The sequence below is a fragment of the Pholcus phalangioides genome, unplaced genomic scaffold (assembly GCF_987345545.1).
Source record: "Pholcus phalangioides strain wild (caught in Gottingen) unplaced genomic scaffold, Ppha-v1.0 ptg000017l_1, whole genome shotgun sequence".
NCBI classification, from domain to species: domain Eukaryota; kingdom Metazoa; phylum Arthropoda; class Arachnida; order Araneae; family Pholcidae; genus Pholcus; species Pholcus phalangioides.
Genome location: NW_028301610.1, coordinates 67,734,227 through 67,751,974, shown reverse-complemented (window position 1 = coordinate 67,751,974; position 17,748 = coordinate 67,734,227). Strand labels below are relative to the sequence as shown.

At 37.0% G+C, this 17,748-nt stretch overlaps 1 protein-coding gene across 2 annotated transcripts in view; it reads left to right on the top strand.

The window, feature by feature from the left end:
• Positions 1 to 17,748, top strand: part of LOC149074672 (uncharacterized) — a 363,805-nt gene that overhangs the window by 184,331 nt on the left and 161,726 nt on the right. For both annotated transcript variants that reach the window (XM_089247127.1, XM_089247128.1), the window contains exons 13-14: positions 1,296 to 1,877; positions 13,358 to 13,629. In XM_089247127.1, the coding sequence (XP_089103253.1) occupies positions 1,296 to 1,877; positions 13,358 to 13,629 (854 nt within the window). The remainder of the gene's footprint in view (positions 1 to 1,295; positions 1,878 to 13,357; positions 13,630 to 17,748) is intronic.

Sequence of the window (17,748 nt, the reverse complement as noted above, 5' to 3'; positions counted from 1 at the left end):
GTAGAGTAGTCGTAAAAACTTCTGCCTGGTTGAAAAAAATAATTTTGTATTTACTCTTATCATGGTCTTAGTAACTAACATGACAGTAACTAACATTCATCATTCAAAATTATGGTGTACATTTTATGTATAGGTGAAACAACAGTTTTCATAACAAAGCAGTTGGGTACATAGACCTACTCTAGGTTTTGTGACTCTGATGATATCTAATAGCATTCAATTTTCTTCTCTATTTTTAGGGCTGACATTTTTAGGACACAAACAATATTTACAATGCTCAAGAAAGAGCTAGAAATGAAAATACTTCATTTGTCAAAAACGATTACACTGGCATTAACCGCTAAAATATAAACAAATGATTTTATAAGGGATGGGCAGAGCAGTAAAACCATTTGGTCCACCTTGAATTATTTATATCGGACCTTGTAATTTACACATTTTGCTTTTGGAAATGGTATCGAAAGAGCGTCATTCTTAAAAATCTTACATATCTTCATAATTTACTGTGTGTATTGTCGAAGAGAGTTGTGACAGACGGGACTGTGGGAGATTCCCAAAAAAAATATCAATATATTGTGAGGGGAGCAGAAAAAAATTATCTGGTTGCTAAGACCCTATTTTGGCCAAACATTATTTTTGTATTCAAGTCATTTCTCTCATTTTGCTTTGGCTCAAGTCAATCTTATAGGGTACTGAAATAGTGCTAGAGAAATTTTTTTTTTTTTTTAATTTTTCAAAAAAAAAATTACTATGGATTTTTTTTATTATGCTATGATTATTTTGTGTACGAGGGGTACCCTCCCCCATCCTACTTTTCTAATTTTTTATATAGTTTATTATATTTACTCTTATATTTTTTCATAGCCCTCCCTGCAAATGAGAAAAGGTTACAGAAAAGTCACAGAATTTTTTGCTTTTGGTATTTAGTAGACACCTTGTCCTAGAGGCATACTTGCAATTAGAAAAAGTATCAAAATAGCATATAGAACTCGGATGCACCATTCATGTGGCGAGGGGGTTATATAGTTATTAAAATGAGGATATGTCCTCTAAAAATTCAACAAAAATATGTAGCCCAGTCTGTCCTAAGGCCAACGAAGAAAATTCCATATTTCAAAGTACAATATTCACTGAGAAATTGAAAAATGAGGGGGGGGGGAACAGAATAAATGCTTGTAAAACAGGCTTCATCTGCATGTATTAAGTTTTTTCTCAACAGTACAGTGCTTTATTATGTAGTGTATTGAATGTTTCTTCTCCTAATAGTCTTTTTTTTTTTTTTTTCTGTATTTCAGAACTGCTAAATCAACCAAGTGGAAAAAGTCATAAAGTCTGTGATACTAATAGCAATGTTTTGAGTTTAAGCACAATATCTGAGATTGTTTCTGAAATTTCACTGGATGAAGAACCTTCCAAAATAGTTTCAAAATTTCTTCCAGAACTAATGAAAGAAAAAATGCAGCATAATTCAAACTTCATCACATTTGTGCAGGCAAAAGAAGAGTTAGTCCAGGAGCAAGAAGAAAGGAAAGAGAAAAAAGGAAAGTGTCATCAATCCAATGTCATTTTAATAAATTCTAAGCATAAGAAAGATATTCAGATGACAGATACATCAAATCATGCCAAGCTATATGATGGATCTCATGGTGACTGTAGCGATGTTGATGGAAAAAACCAGGCAGAAGCGTTTCATTCTCTTAAGAAAAGTTTCCCTTATATTGTAAAATACAACAACAGTTCAAAGGATTCAAATTATCCTGAAATTCCACGTATACCTCTGAACTGTGGCACATGTATATTCATGCCATATACCACAACATTCTCAGAAAATATCCATCTACATGCGCAGTATGCTCCATACATTGTCACATTGCCAGGTAAATTATGTGTATACATATATTTGAAAACTTTTCAGTAGTTTAATGAATACTAATACTAAAAAATGTTTTGGAGCTAGAATTGTATTTTAAACCTTCAACATTGTTTTGATTTCTTTTCTTTTTTATGGAATGTAAGTTTTCCTCAGTAGGAACTCGCTGAAAATGAAATCATGGTTAACATTAAGGAAAATAGGATAAAAGAACATGTAGTTCTATTCTTTATCATAACTGCATTGTAGAATGGTTTTATAATTCGAAAAGTGTCAACAGGTACAGTTTTTCTATGTACAAACGAGCAGAGAAAAAGGAAGTTTAATTTAAAAAAGTTTTTCTCCCCCACCTCACGTAGAAGTTTCACAGTGTCATAACATGTTATGCACTTATGCAAATATCAACACTGGAAGTATGTATTCTTCTTACATTCCATTTGCAACATATCATGTAGGACTGTTACACTGAAGGGTTTAAAGTAATGTATGTGAATCAATGTAATGTGAGCAGATATTAACTAAAATAGTATTTGTTAATACATTATGACTTGGATACATTTCAAACAACAACTGGACAAATTCATCAGTTTCACAACTTCCTATTAGAAGCTTCCTTAAACAAAGTTCATACTGGTCAGAGCATTGACTTAATGCCCAAAATACATCAGGAAAATCTACAAAAATCACATAATTCACAGTAAATAAAACCTGGAAATTTAAAACAATAAACTTGGAAAAATATCATGAAATTGTTATGTGAACTCATGTAAAATGTTGAACAGACATATCTTTGATCCAATTGCTCGAAAAATATGCTGAAATTGGTGTACATTGATGAAAGAAATTACATTATGAAGCAAAAACTGAATAAATATTTTCTCTTATATGAACATGTTGAAACAGCTATAATATAATCCCTTCGTGGTGAAAAAAAAATGATTGGGGTAAAGTGGTAAAAAACAATGTCACATTAAATTAATGGATGTAAACAATGGAAAATAACAAAAACAATGTTTTACACTGAATCCGGATTGATCTATGTTTAAAGTAATAAAAAATTTATGAAAAATCAAGTATATTATATATTAATTTTTTTTTGTGATATATGCTTTTATATTGGGTATTTTAGATATATTTGACATCCATATTTTTTATGGGCATAATTTTTTCAGCCACCTCATTGGGCAATTGGCCTGTTGTGGTATTTGTGTAAGTCATTTTCTTAAATATTATCACAATTATCAAAAGTCTGGTGGTTGCTGATTTTATTTATAATGTAAAAAAACAACACTTGCGTCAAATTTTACCCCTGCATTATCTTGTATTGGTCTATGTCAAACAATATTCAATAGATAAATCTTGATTTGAAATAACAATTCCAAATAAAATGAGAAAATGCTAAACAAAATGATTCCCCTTTAATGTGTCCCTCATAAACTCCAAATGTGCATTACTTCCCCCCCCCCCTTCATGAATGACGTGTCACAACATAGCTAAATAAAAGAAACGAACAAAAAAAAAAAATCAAAAGTAATGGTACAATGTAAGAGAAGACCATCCTTACACCAGTGGTAAAAAAAGTCACCTTCAGATGATGATGAGAACAATAATTCTCAACCCCCCACCTCCCAGAAACTATTGAAACCAGTGTCGCCCGTTGCTAGAAATTATGCTGTCCAAACCCATCACTAGTGGGATGAAAATACCAAACCTACAAGCCACAGCAAGAAATCGTCAACAGAAAGTCACTGAGGAAAAAAGGGCTTATACCAGTGTTTCCCAAAGTGGGCAGTATCGACACCCTGGGGGTGGTAGAAGCTATGGGCATAACATAGGATCCTATTGGTTGGCTTGAGTTGTGGGGGGAAAAATGTGGAACAAAAACGTTTTGAGAACTCTGGATTAACTACCTAGCTGTTCTAAAATACAGGGTGTTCATAATTGAAAGACCCTATTTTAAAGTAGCCTACAGACAAAACCAGTCTTCAGAAAAGTGTGAAATTTTTTGGTGGACTTCATGAAGTGATGGGAATTTGTTTCAGGAGGGAAAAAAATTAGTTGCACATGTCACACCAGAAGACGTTTCACTTTGAATACCTGTAGTAAACATGTAAATTTATTTGATGCCACGCAGCAGCTGTTACAAAACCTAGAAAAATTCATGGAGATCTTTTTTCTCAATGTGTTTGTTGCTCACAATAAGTTTACAAGATCACGCTTTCTTGTTCAAATTGTTTTACCAAAATAGCAATTCCGCAGTAACTGCTCTACAGAAATATCTGACTACATAGGCGTAAACTTGTATACAGCCCATGGGCCAGAGTCCCCCAATATTTTTTAAGAGCCGGCTCCGCCCCCTAAAAAATTTTGGTGGATTTGTTTCTCACACTTTGCTCAGAAAAAAGTTTTTGACAAAAAAATTTGGTAAATAGTAGAAATCATCCGCTTGAAGTTTTATTGTTTTACTTTTCTTTAGAATCTCAATCCACTTGTTCTTTGACAATCTTGTTCTGTGACAATAGTAGTCTTATCTCGCAATCACCCCAGCATCCATCCAAAATTGCATCCTTCCAGAGTGCTGCTAATTGTTGCTGCCTGAAGGCACCTCTGGAGATATCTTCGGTGGGGGGGGGGGGGGGAGGAATACTTCGCTTGTACTGTCGATGAACTTAAGAGCATCTCTTCTTTTGCTGAGTGTGACCCTCTGGGAAGGGGACATGAGGCAACAGAAAAAAAGAAAAAAAAATGGGAGGAGGTAAAGTGAACAACGAATAAGCTTATTAACAAGTTCGAAGGTTCGTAAAATTTTTGAGCCTTTACAACAGAGGTGCCGACATGAAGAAATTAACATTGGGTGGGGGAGGGCACTGAAAGTTGCTGGCCGTCCCGTATATACGGGAATCAAGTGCATACGCAGGAAACAGAGGATGCATTGCATTGTTTTTCGAAAAATTATTGGGGTGGGGGCTCAAATATCCTTTGCTCCTAGGTTCCGATACCTATGATAATGAATCAAATAAATAATAGTAAAATAAAAATAACATTAAAAAAAAGAAAATAGGACATAAATGGAAAATTTCAAAGCCCCTGAGCCGGGTACCATTGCATTCTAATACTAGGAATATGAAATTTCCTCCTTACAAATCAGGGGTTCCCAAACTATTTATGTCTGCAGCACTCTTAGAAATTTTAAATATTTCCAGTAATGATGAAGGGAGTTAAAGGATGAAATTTGAAATTTGCGGCCCCCTCTGGTCCTGCACCCTGGACACTTGACACCCCCCCCCCCCAGTTGCAGCCCTGTTTCCAGCACTTAGGTAGCCAGGGCTGGAACTAGGGGAGAAGGTAGTTTTCACAGGCGGTAGTTTTGAGGGGGCTGCTAATTCGGGGGGGGGGGTAACAAAAAATACTGTTTCAATCAATTTTTTTCAGTGGAAGAAGGGTGAAAAAATTACATATTCTTTCCTCCACAACTAAAATGATCCTTACACATCGTTGGACCGGGCCTTTGGACTGAGATCTTTTGCGAGGACCTAGATTTTTCACAGGGAAGTGCTTGTAACCTGTCATAGGTGTCAACTTGTATTTGGCCAAATGGATCGATCCTCGCCCTTAATAATTTTGGAGAGTAAGTTCAACCCCCTCCAAAAATATTGCATGTATATGTTTTCCATACCTAGACTCGGAATAATCATGTCACGACAGTGCAGTGTGTTTCGGCCTTTATACAAAGATGTGACGTGTAAAAAGTGATGATTTTCCCACAAAAACACTTTTTCTCCTGCCATTTTTCAGGATGTGACTTATTTACTGAAAATTACAGTAATTTTTTCAATGTGCCATTGTAAATTAAATTGGGGAATTTCTAAAAAGTATGTAGTATTTCTTACTTATGTTGTTTAAAATTTTGTGTATTTCAAAATGAAGAATTATTCTCAAGGTTTTAATAGGGTTCCTCCTTTTACTGTCACTTCTTTTTTATGGACAAATTTCTTTTTGTCCTGCTTGTGACTGCAAAGAGGGGGTTTTACATACCCTGTTTACGTTCGCAGCACTCTTAGAAATTTTAAATATCTTGCAGCATCTCAGTCGATCTCCAGAAAGCATTTCAATGCTCCCCCCCCCCCCCCCGTCCTGACAAAAAAATGGTCCCTCCTAGTTATAGCCCATCCGTTGCATCTAGTGGCGTGTTTACAGGGGCGGGTACTCGGCAGGCTATAAGCAGGGACATTGCTGCCCACATACTGGAGGAGGGCTTCTAGCTTGGGCTCTTCTTTAGCAGGCCCCCGAAGCCCGACTTTTCACGATTCCTTGTATAATGGATTCATAGCATGAAAAACTAAAAATGATGATAATTGTCCTAGGCTCTTAACTAGGCTGGGGCAACCAGGACAATGCTGCAGAAACCTGAGCCAAATGGCTGGCCCCCAACAAAAAAAATTCACCCTTATTTTGTACATTTCTTAAAATCTTTGACAGTTTCTTATTCTGCAAAATGAGAATAGAGGTGATGGGACAAACCGCTCCTTTTTTTAGCATGACCCTTACAAGGGAGTCCCCCGATGAAAAGGTTGCACCAGAGCCCCAAGAAGACTCACTACAGCCATGGCCCCCTGTCAATTCCACCCTTGGGGAGGCATATCGATGGCAGAAAATTTTGGGAGAAAGAAAGCGGAAAGAGAAAAGAAAATCAATTTCCGAAATTCTTCGAAACATTTGAAAAAATTTTATTTCATGTATTTGAGTCTTTTTCTTTTTACGACAAAGGTGGTCGCACCCTCTTCAGCTGACATAGAGTATTTCAATAGGGTTCAGTTATGGCTGCTGCAATGCAGGTTTTTTGAATACAAGCACCACATTTCTTAAAGGATTGGAACACCCGTTCAAATTGTAAGACTTTCCAGAGATCGTGGGAAAAAAACCAAAATCTGTAAAAACTCAACCTTGAATATCCACAGTTTTGTTGTCTAGCTGCTATGTGGTAGTCACCATTTGGCATCGCGAAAATCACGGGTGTGTATGCAGAATCAACTTTTGGAAGGGTACACGGATCTAATTCTTCACGGGAAGTTTGGGTCACTAACACTCGAAAACAATTTTAAGTTAACAGATAGTAAAAAAGAATTTATTTTATTCCAATATTTTAATTCTCTTTATAGAGAATATTTAATTTTTGATCTTGGGGAGGGGGGGAGGCCCCTCATAACCTACCCTCAAATTTTGCTTTTGGTGAAAATCACAGTTTGGAACCCACTATTGTGCAATGGTAATTTAACCTAAAAATGTAATTTTCTATTAGGTTTTCAAATTTTGATTTGGCTGTTCCTTTGAAAAAACCTTCTGGTTGCCACGGCGATTACACAGACCTACAACACAAAATATGTATACATTAAACTTCAAATGCATGCATTACCAGTTTGGAGGGCTGCAACTGGGAGGGCGGAGGGACAGGTGGGTCTAATGTCCTTTGCTCTGGACTAGAGGGGGGGGGGCACCAAATTCACCCTTTATAACTGCTTCTTCTACATTGCATGGGTGTGCCAAAATGTGTGCTTGCCTCGTTTGAGAACGTATCTAGTTGTGGCGCTAGATAGATGGCACTACCTACTGAACACAAAATATGCTGAATGCTGGGCACACAAACATATAAGCGAACTGTTAAGTTTAACACATATCTGACATAGCTCCCATATTCAGGTATAAAAATATGTAGCAGTTAAATGACGACAGATCAGAGTGGTGAACCATCAGGAAGGGAAAATAAAATCATTTTTCCAGGAAAACCAAAGTATGAATAGGGAATCAGAAAATAAGTGTCTGAGAGCAGGAGCGTAGCCAGAAATTTCGTTCGGGGGGGGGGACACTTTCATTTCGAGGGGGGACCAAAGTGACAGAACAATGGATTTGGCCATCTTTTCCCCTTTTTTCGGTCATTTTCTCACATTTTGGGGGGGGGAGAGAGACCAGACCCAAGTCCCCCCCCCCCCTCGCTACGCCCTTGTCTGAGAGAGAGAGAAATAATCAAATTTCATCAGAAGATATTGAAAATACTAAGATTTTTTTTTAACAAAATGTAAAGTTAATCAGAAGGGAATTTATAGATTTATATTTTTACTAATGAATCAATATATGCCTCCAACTGTTAATTAAAGTGGATCCTGCTTATAACATTTTTCAAAAAAAAAAAACAGTCATAAAAACATTGTAAACAGGAAAACACTTTAAATGGGAATTCTTAATGGGAATTACTTATTGTTAGGATCATGAAAATAAGTTTTACCAAGTGGAAAAACATTCTAAATGGGCGGAACGTTATAAGCGGGATCAACTGTATATTTGTTTTAGATTTATTATGTGTGTGGAATTCCATACGTTAAATTCTCAGCGCGAATGAGCTTCTTTGCAAGCTTTTCCTACTAGTAGACAATGAAAGTAAATGAACCTTTTTTTTTGGATAGAACATGTTTTTAGAAATTAATTATACGTGATTCACAGATACCAGTGAACTATGGGGGGGGGGGGCATAATTTTTTTCAAGATAAATTTTTTTTTGAGAGGGACCCACTTTCACTCAAAAAGGACCTAGATTTTTCAGATAACCTGGATCTCAGGTAAATCAGAGTACAGCGGCATCTCTGGTCCTGGATCATGAAATTTTTTTGGGATACATTGTTGATTCCTTTTTGCAAAGAGCTTCTAACCATGCTCCTTTAATGGGGTTATGTGCCCAGTTCGAATTATCCGGTTAAAGCATTTAATAAACAAGTTGGTTTTGTATCTCTTCAAGAGGTCTATTACATTAATAGTTATTTTACATTAAATTAGACTCATTTATTAAAACAAACTTTTTGCGTAAAGTCAATTATTCGAACATCAGTTTTAGTTATCTAAATCCGTGGATCTCACCACTGAAGTCCATGTCCATTTAGCCGGACATCACCTTTCTTTTCACAGACCAAGAGGGTGCATTAGACACGATAGCGATGTAGATCCATCCACGTCATTGAAATCAACTGAAGAACAGTGTCCCAAGTTTCAGAGCAAGTCGCCAGCAACCGATTTTCAGGTAGATCTCTGAGCAATCATCGATGAAAGTCCACCGGAGCCCAGCCAGTTGAACGTCGAAGATGGTAGAGGTACTGGACGATTCTGTAGCATTAGACTAGAAGTTTCATCAGGAACCAAACCATTCAAGGTTTCATCTGCTAGAGAGGGCAACCAGTCACGGGTTGAACTGCAAGACTCGTTAAGTAGTTATTTAGCTTTCATAAAAACAATATCTTCGCCGGACCCACTGGGAACAAGAAAGGTAGTTATTCAAATCACAATTTTTTTTTAAGTTTCACGACCGAAGCCGAGAATAAGGAGAGTTAGCTATTCAAGTAGCAAAAGCAAGAAGTGAATACTGGAATGAATGTGATTAGTGAGAACGAGAGACACACTTTTATACATCGTAAACCTTTTTTAAATTAGGACCATTCGTCCACCGGCAACACTCCGTCTCTCGCTAAAAATTTAACAAGTCACAAAAAATAATTTGCATACAAAACAAGGTCAAGTTATTTCAAATTTTTCAGTGGCAACATTAAATGTAACAGGGTGAGCTGGCCAGACTCTCCAATCACCCCTTTCACATTAAACACTGAAAACACAAAAAACAGCAAAATAATTATTCTGGCGGAAGTCTGCAGCCAACCGCTGAAACAGGTAAGTAAGAAATATAATAACAATATATAACGAGACCATGTGATATCTCCCCCGGGAGAATCCCCATACAAAATAATAATTTAATGTAAAAGTAACGGAAAAGGATGTCATCCTGATCCGTTACACCAACATTAGTCTCGTAGTTGCCATCCCAAACTGTGATAGCATATTGTATAACGGGCAGTACCCAAGCGAAATAACGATTCTTGGTCGGCGACCCAGGGTAAGGTAATTAATGTAAAAGATAATAAAAAGTCTTTGTTGGACATAAAACCGCAAAAACCACAGCCGGCATGTGTTTGTTCCAAACAAGTACAGGATTTCCTTCACGCTGGCTGTGGCTTTTGCGGTTTACATCCAAAAAACAGACTTTTTTTATTATCTTTTACTTTTTAATTACCTTACCCTGTGTTGTCGACCAAGAATCGTGAGACACGAGCTTTAAGCACAACCGGGTTTTGTCAACCCCGGGGATAAATGAAGCAGACTCCCGCAAGCGCCAGATGTTCATGGCCCTCACAAGGGTGGGGCTGACAGGGCCTGGGACAATTCGCATCATTTTTTGTTTTTTCACGATATAAATTCACCATAATGGGCCCTGCAAAAGATCTCAGCCTAGGGGTCCTGCTCTAGGATGTGAGAGCCATGTGTGTTCAATATTTGTGGCAACAATTACAAATATATGCTTATAACAAATTTTTATTTCTGAATCTCGGAGGGATCCGCTCCTTGCAACAAACCGCTTTTCCGAGTCCGTCGCTATTCCAACATCAGTCAGACCTCTGTATAACGTCACACCTGAGTACCGAATAAATATGAATTAATTAACAGGGTGATTTAATAACGAGTAAACCTTTTGCCAGTTAAGCTAGCAGAATTTTGAGAAACTGACATTATAGGAGTGTTGATGGTAAGAGTGGTTTAGCTTATACTGAGGTCTTACTGTACATCAATGATTTTTGTTATATCAAGGTTTCACTGCATTTCATTTAGCTATTGTTTATTTGTCTCAGTGTTATTAGTCATACAGTATTTTGTCAAAAATGTTTTGCCCTGGGCTCCCGGACTCGATAAGTAAAATATGGCTCTCCTCCTGCATTGTCTGGAAGCCTCCTTCCCCAAGGGTCACGTTCAAACAAAAGAAGAGATGCTTCTGAGTTTTCCAACAGTGGGAACAAGAAAGGACCAAAGCACCTCAATCCCATATCTCCAGATGTCATCCAGAGACGCATGGCTTTGGGGCAGCTATGATCAGCACTGAGAGAGAATGATAATTGGAGATCTAGTGTCGTCGCTGACCGTGAGAGAAATACCAGAAATTGTTACAAAAAAGAAAGCCAAGGACAAGTCGATTGCAGTTTTAAAAAAAAGTATTGAAATAACATTTCGAGCAGATTTTGTTTACTAAACTTTTTTTTGGGACAATTTTTTTAATCATAAAAATTGTTTTTCAGAGCTAAATATGGGAAACGTATCTACGCGAATGTTTTTTTTTTGGGGAGGGGACTGAGCCGGTCCTTCAAAATTATTGGAGGGGCTTGGGCACGTGGGCCGGATACAAGTTTACGCCTATGAGAGGGTGGATGAGGGCTTTTACCGTTGGCAGTGTGGAAAAGTAATTAAAAAAAACACGCTAATTAAAATAAATAGTGATTTATACAAATACAACGCCATAACAGGCAAATTGCCCAACGAAGTGGCTAACTTAAGAACGTCATGGAGCCCCGAGCCATTTTTTGGAGGCCCTACCTACTACTGCTACACCACGCATGCACCCCCCCCCCCCCCGGAACCCCCAACGAATCGTTACATGCCAGAATGTGCGTGTACGTGTAGTGAAACCTGACGTGAAGTTTTTTGTTTCCTCTGTAATGCTTGTTATGTGTAGTGCTGCCATCTGCCACCAGATTTTCTAACTATGAGTGAAGTGTTATGATTGAATGATTTATCATTGTAGGACTGTTGCTCTCTGTGGCGAGACTTTTTAACGGGGAGATCGGCTCGCATTTGCGCCTTGAAGTTGGGAACCACAGAAAACCAACTTCAGCCGACCACCACTGTGGGGTTCGAACCCGGATCCTCGCATCGCGAGTCCGTCACTATAACCACTCGACCACCACAGCGGCATGTTAAAAGTATTAAAATACTTTTTTTTAATTTCTTAAAAAAAATTTCCTTCACTTTTCCATTGTACAACATGATGTATAATTTGTGTATGCGCAGAAAAGAGATGCACAAGACATTTTTGTCTCAATTTTCATGGTGCATGCAATCAGTGTTTGATTTCATTTATCGAATCATCGTTGAGATTTGTCTTCTGTAAATATAAAGAATGCTGAAATGATTATTCACATGCATTCTGGAAGTAGTAGCTGAGAGGTTTCCTGGTGTTTTCGACGATAATTTCGTGGTGATAAGTATAACGTTGTGTACTTTTTCTTTTTATTTGAAGTCATTTATGAATTTTTTTTCACAAATTCTCCCTCATACTGCCGGAAGTCGGAACAAATTGAAAAACAAACGTCGAACCATTTTCCTTCCTCTTTGAATCTCAATATACAGCAGATCAGCTTGGCAACTGGCACCATGGGAGCAGTCTCTGCCAAATGCCTCTCTATCATTATCATCATTCTCTAGAGCCACCACAGCAGATGTCATGTATCGACAGTTATTCTTTAGGCCTAAAGAATAACTGTCATTTAGGTACAACGGGTACTTCCCCATATCTGTATACCGATGGCTCCAAAAGCCCTGGGCATGTTGGTTGTGCCTACATCTGTTGTGACGAGACATCTTTCAAACTTCCCGACACATTCTCTATTTATTTGGTAGAACTATACGCAATACTTCCGGCTCTACGTCATATATGATGCAAACGCCACCGACGATGCATCATTTATAGCGATTCTCTCAGCGCATTGCAAGCACTGTGTTCTTTTACTTTTCACATTCATCCATTTATTCATGCCATTTTTCATGAACTGCATCACCTCATCCATCACGGTACCACAGTAAAATTTTATTGGGCACCAGGTCATGTTGGAATACCAGGCAATGAGAAAGCAGACAATGCAGCTCGTACAACAACTAACATTGACAATAGCCTTTTGGTACCTGCCAGTGACCATTTCTCAATCCTCCGAGAAGTGATGCATCGCCGCTGGCAGGATCATTGGAACAGTCAAATAAATAATAAACTTCATGCCATCAAGCCCACACTTGGCCATTGGCGTTCGAGCCGCAGAACTAACCGAAAAGAGGAAGTTCTGCTTGCCCGGTTGCACATAGGACACAGTCGCCTCACGCAGTCATATTTGTTATTACAGGAGAGTCAACCAGAGTGCCCTCATTGTCAAAGTCATTGGTTTATATGACAAATTATAGTTTTTACCATTCATGTCATTGTTTTACGTTTCACATTGTTTTTATCATGCATAGTTTTATTTTTTTGACATGACACAAAAGGAGTTTTTCTTATTTTTATATAATCATTTGTTATGGCACAGTTTGGCCAAATTGGTCCTTTCGCCAAAAATCAAAATCCAATCCAATCAGTTAATTTTAATCGAAAAAATCTGATTTAAGTAGAAAAAAATCATGATTTTTTTTCATACCCTGAGTAAAAATAGTTTGATATTACTTATTTTAGAATATAATATGATTTATATAATTTTTTTATATTTTATTAATAAAAATGGCTCATTCCAAGCAGCATTTATTCTTCAAAAAATTGCATTCAAGTATTTACAACAGTTTGTATATATATAACTTTCTTTGTAGGAAGTTGTATGTCTGCTTACATATCCAGTGATTCAAGAATGTATGTGAGAGCTCCTCATAAAATAGTTTGTGATCTGACATATACAGGGTTTATATCAAAAACCAAGTTCTTTTTGCATAATCCCATGGATGCAACACTGTATTACCACTTACGCATTGTCTCTGCTGTTTTTAACGGGGTGTCATTGCCTGTGTCTGCAGAAGGAACTGTTGCAGGAATCAGAGTATCAAAGTTATTGTGTGTTAACAGTTGTGATACAGTGGAGGCTGAAGTAAGTTTATAGATTTTATTGTTATTAATGTTTTTTTTTTTGTTAGCTTCTGCTAATTTCCAAATTTCATCAAGTTATTTGCTAAGGATTTATTTTTCAAACATCCTGGTTCGGACATGGATGTCTACTAACACTAACAAATTCCCTGGACAGATTATAATGATCTCTTGGGAATACATGATCACTATTATTGTATTATAAATGTTTTTTATATTAAAATGTGTGTGTGTAATACAGGGTGATTCAAAAATCAATGTACAAATTTCGAGGGGAGGTAGAAAATGCAAAAACAAAACTATATAAGATAAATATACTTTAATACATTCCTATGTGTGATTCTGTTCCGTTTTTGTTTTGTATCTCCCCTAAAAGTTTGTACGTCGTGTTTTGAATCACCCTGTATATACTCAGGGTAAAGATGTAAGCAAAAATACAGGATTACCAAGGATGTTTTATTTTTGTTAAAATGCTGCAGGGTGCAATGGGCAATTCCACGTTACTCGTGTTACAATCAGACACTTTTTTTCAAATTTAACTGAATGTAAATAAAATTCCTATTAAGATTAATGAACCAACTTTTTTTGTGAATAGGAGGATAGATTTATGAGTGCTGGTATCATAATTTTTAACTTTTTAAAAAAATAAGACTTTTTAGTCATTTTTCTGATCGTGATTCACGTTAAAGAAAAAGGGAAGTCAATTTTTATAGTTACATAAACTTAAATATTTCTGTGCTCCCCTATAAGGAATTTATAGAATTTCACTGCTAATGTTAATGGCTAACATTACTAATATATACTTCATGTAAAACAAAATTTGGTTATTAATGTGATTCAATTTTCTAATTCATTATTTAGGTGTGACTCACATTACACTTGTGAATTTTGAAATTGTTGAATAAATCCCCTCAGATTCTGAAAGTTAATTTTGGATTATTTGAACCTTTTCCATGCATATTTTAGTGTGCAATATCATTAAAACCCATTGTGTGCATATTCAGAAGCTAAACACTGTTTTTTGTGATTTTTTTTTTTCAACGAGTCACCGTAAAAACAATTAACAAAAAATTTTAAATCTAAAATAGAATAGTTACAAATTACTAATTAAATAGTTACAATATTACCTAAGGAATAAATATAGCCACCCAAAAAGGTCTTTCATACAGAAATTTAATAAAGAAATAAAAATTTATTTACAAAAGATCTATATCATATCATACATTACATTTCAACTTGATTGCATATTCCCATTCCAAAAATCTGGGGTTAAGTATATTTTCTAGGTATGTAAAGTGGAGTATATATATTAAAAAATTATATGCAAAAGTGAAATACACTGCTGGCCACCCAAATTGCAACACCAAGAAAGACAAGAGATATCGCCACAATATTTATTTTGTAGATAACATGTTGACCAAGCATCAAATGATTAAATTTATAGACTTCTGTGAAGTGTAGTTCCTGCCAAAATCAGTAGCCAGAGTAGCCGCCATTGTTGGAGATCACCGCTGTCACATGCCTCGGCATTGATTCAAAGAGACTTTGGATGTGTTCTTGGGGTACAGCAGACCAAGCAGCTTCCACGCGTTGCCAAAGTTGATCTGGTGTAGCAGCTGGGGATGTAATCTGGGTCAATCGTTGAGCAACCATGGACCACATGTTTTCTATCGGCGAAAGATCCGGAGAGCGAGCTGGCCAGGGAAGCAATTCAATCTGGCGATTGACGAAGAACCTTTGGACAATTATCCTGTTGAAATATGGCTGTGGGCAAGCACTGAAGGTAAGGAAGGACAACTGGCTCCAACACCTCGGAGATGTAGCACTGGCTTTTTAAAGTACCGGCAATGCGTACTAGAGGAGTGCGAGAGTGATATCCAATACCGCCCCATACCATAATACCCGGTGCAGGACCAGTGTGGCGGTGCATAACGCAGCTGTTCAGCATCCTCTCTCCACTGTGTCTCCAGACTCGAATCCGACCATCGTGGTGTTGCAGACAGAAGCGTGACTCGTCAGTAAAGACAATTTCATTCCATTGTGCCGTCCACATCCTTCTTTCATCACACCATTGGCGGCGGAGACGTCTGTGGTTCTGGGTCAAGGGTAAACGAAGCAATGGACGTCTTGCGGACAGACCACTCTGCTGTACACGCCGTCGAATGGTACGCGCAGACACTGGATGATGCGGTACAGACTGAATGTGCTGTGCTATGGTTCGTGATGTGGCTGAGCGATCCGTCACTGCCATACGCACAATACGCCTGTCATCACGTGAAGTGGTGCACTGAGGTGGATGCGATCGAACACGTCGGTCCGTCGTACCCTCCTGCATCCAACGATCACATATCCGCATTACAGTTGTTTGGTTTTGTCCAACACGACTACCGATTTCCCTGAAAGATAATCCACAATCTCGGTAGGCCACTATCCTTCCTCTGTCGAACTCGGATACTTGATCAAAAGATGATCGCTGTTTTCTACGAGGCATAATTGATCGTTTTTTTGAAAAAACCACAAGAAAAACACAATTGCCGTACTTCAAATCGTCGAAATCTCCAAGCCTTAAATAGCGCTTTGAAGTGGCGCCACAGGCGCGCGTGATGTGCGTCTGCATTGAAATTCTAAACATTTGCATATCTCACCTCCGCTAATGCATGTTGTAAATTTCATATTATTTGCATGCTTCCTTCAGGGTGTTGCATTTACGGTGGCCAGCAGTGTATATACATTAAAAAAAATCTCCGGAAAAAGAATAACGCCCTTTTGTATTTATTTGGTGATGGTAATTTACGAATCAGAATATTTCGTGAATAAAAAATTTTATCTTCTGTTGAAGGCTATTTCCAGTGTATGCCAGCTGGTACCATGACATACACATCAAAATTAGTTCCAACAATATTCCTTACTTCTCCAGAGTGCAAAAGTTCATCATATATAACCTCCACCAAGTTTAACATTTCCCAATTGATCAAGGGATGAGTCAGAGACGCTCTCATGCTGGTCACTCTTTGATAAATAACTTGCTGGTTTCCCATTTTTGCTCTTGATGCAATGTATTTTTTTGATCCCTGCATTTGCAGATGTATTTGTCCAAATCTGTGCCAAGTCAAGATCTATATTACATATTTTTACGAGCCAGAAATTTTTACTTCACGGTTTGCACATGATTTCTTCGTGAAAACAATATGAATAAGTCAGAACTTTCTCATTGTAATAGTGTAAAATAATGATTGGACCAATGAAGTTCTTGTGGTACATAAGTAGACAAACATTATAAGGTAATTTACTGCTCAAAAGGATATGTTTTGTCCTCAATTTGCAAAACCTGCTTTTTACAACCACTCAAACAACTGATGAGCCTCTTTCAAGGAAAATTGAAGATGACAAGCTTGAACTTTTGATTTCACACCATCTTCCGAAATTGTGACAATATCTTTACATTCTGTAGGCATGTGACTAACATTATTGCTTCCATAAAGCTGAATGTTCAGCTACACAAAATCTGTCAAAAAGCTGCTTTACTACAATTTTTTATGGTGTGATGTACTTGGAAAATTACTTTTAGCTTTACCAAAAGTATTAGGACAACTGTATGATTCTGAAGATGGTATTTCAACTAAACTTTATTCTTTTTTTTTTGAGTTGTCAAACCTTTGTTACTCTTTTCCCTCATCTTCTTTCTTCTGATGCTAATTTTTTTTGCAATACCACTAGAATACTTTTCAATTTTTTCTCTTTATTAAGTTTGTACTTTTGCATTGAAACATAGTGTTTTTTCTTTTGAAGTGTCATAGCTTCCTAACTTTAATTCCTCTTATTGTTCTCTGTGTTTCTGCAGCTGAAGCTGGTGGCCAATTTTTAGTTTACTAATGAAAAAAAAAGGCTTAATTTGAAATTTAAATGGTTGGGTTTAAATAGTAAACCACTTAAGTATCTTACAAGCATGATGGAAATTATAAGCAGGATTTATACAAATGTAACTCAAAATGATGTCATACATCATGCATCACAAACATGACTCTCGTTACAAAATTAAAAAAATTGGTGTTTCTTAAAGTAAAACTCAAATTTTTTAAAAAAATCATTTGTTGTAAGAGTTAATTTTTACCCTTTTTTTAAA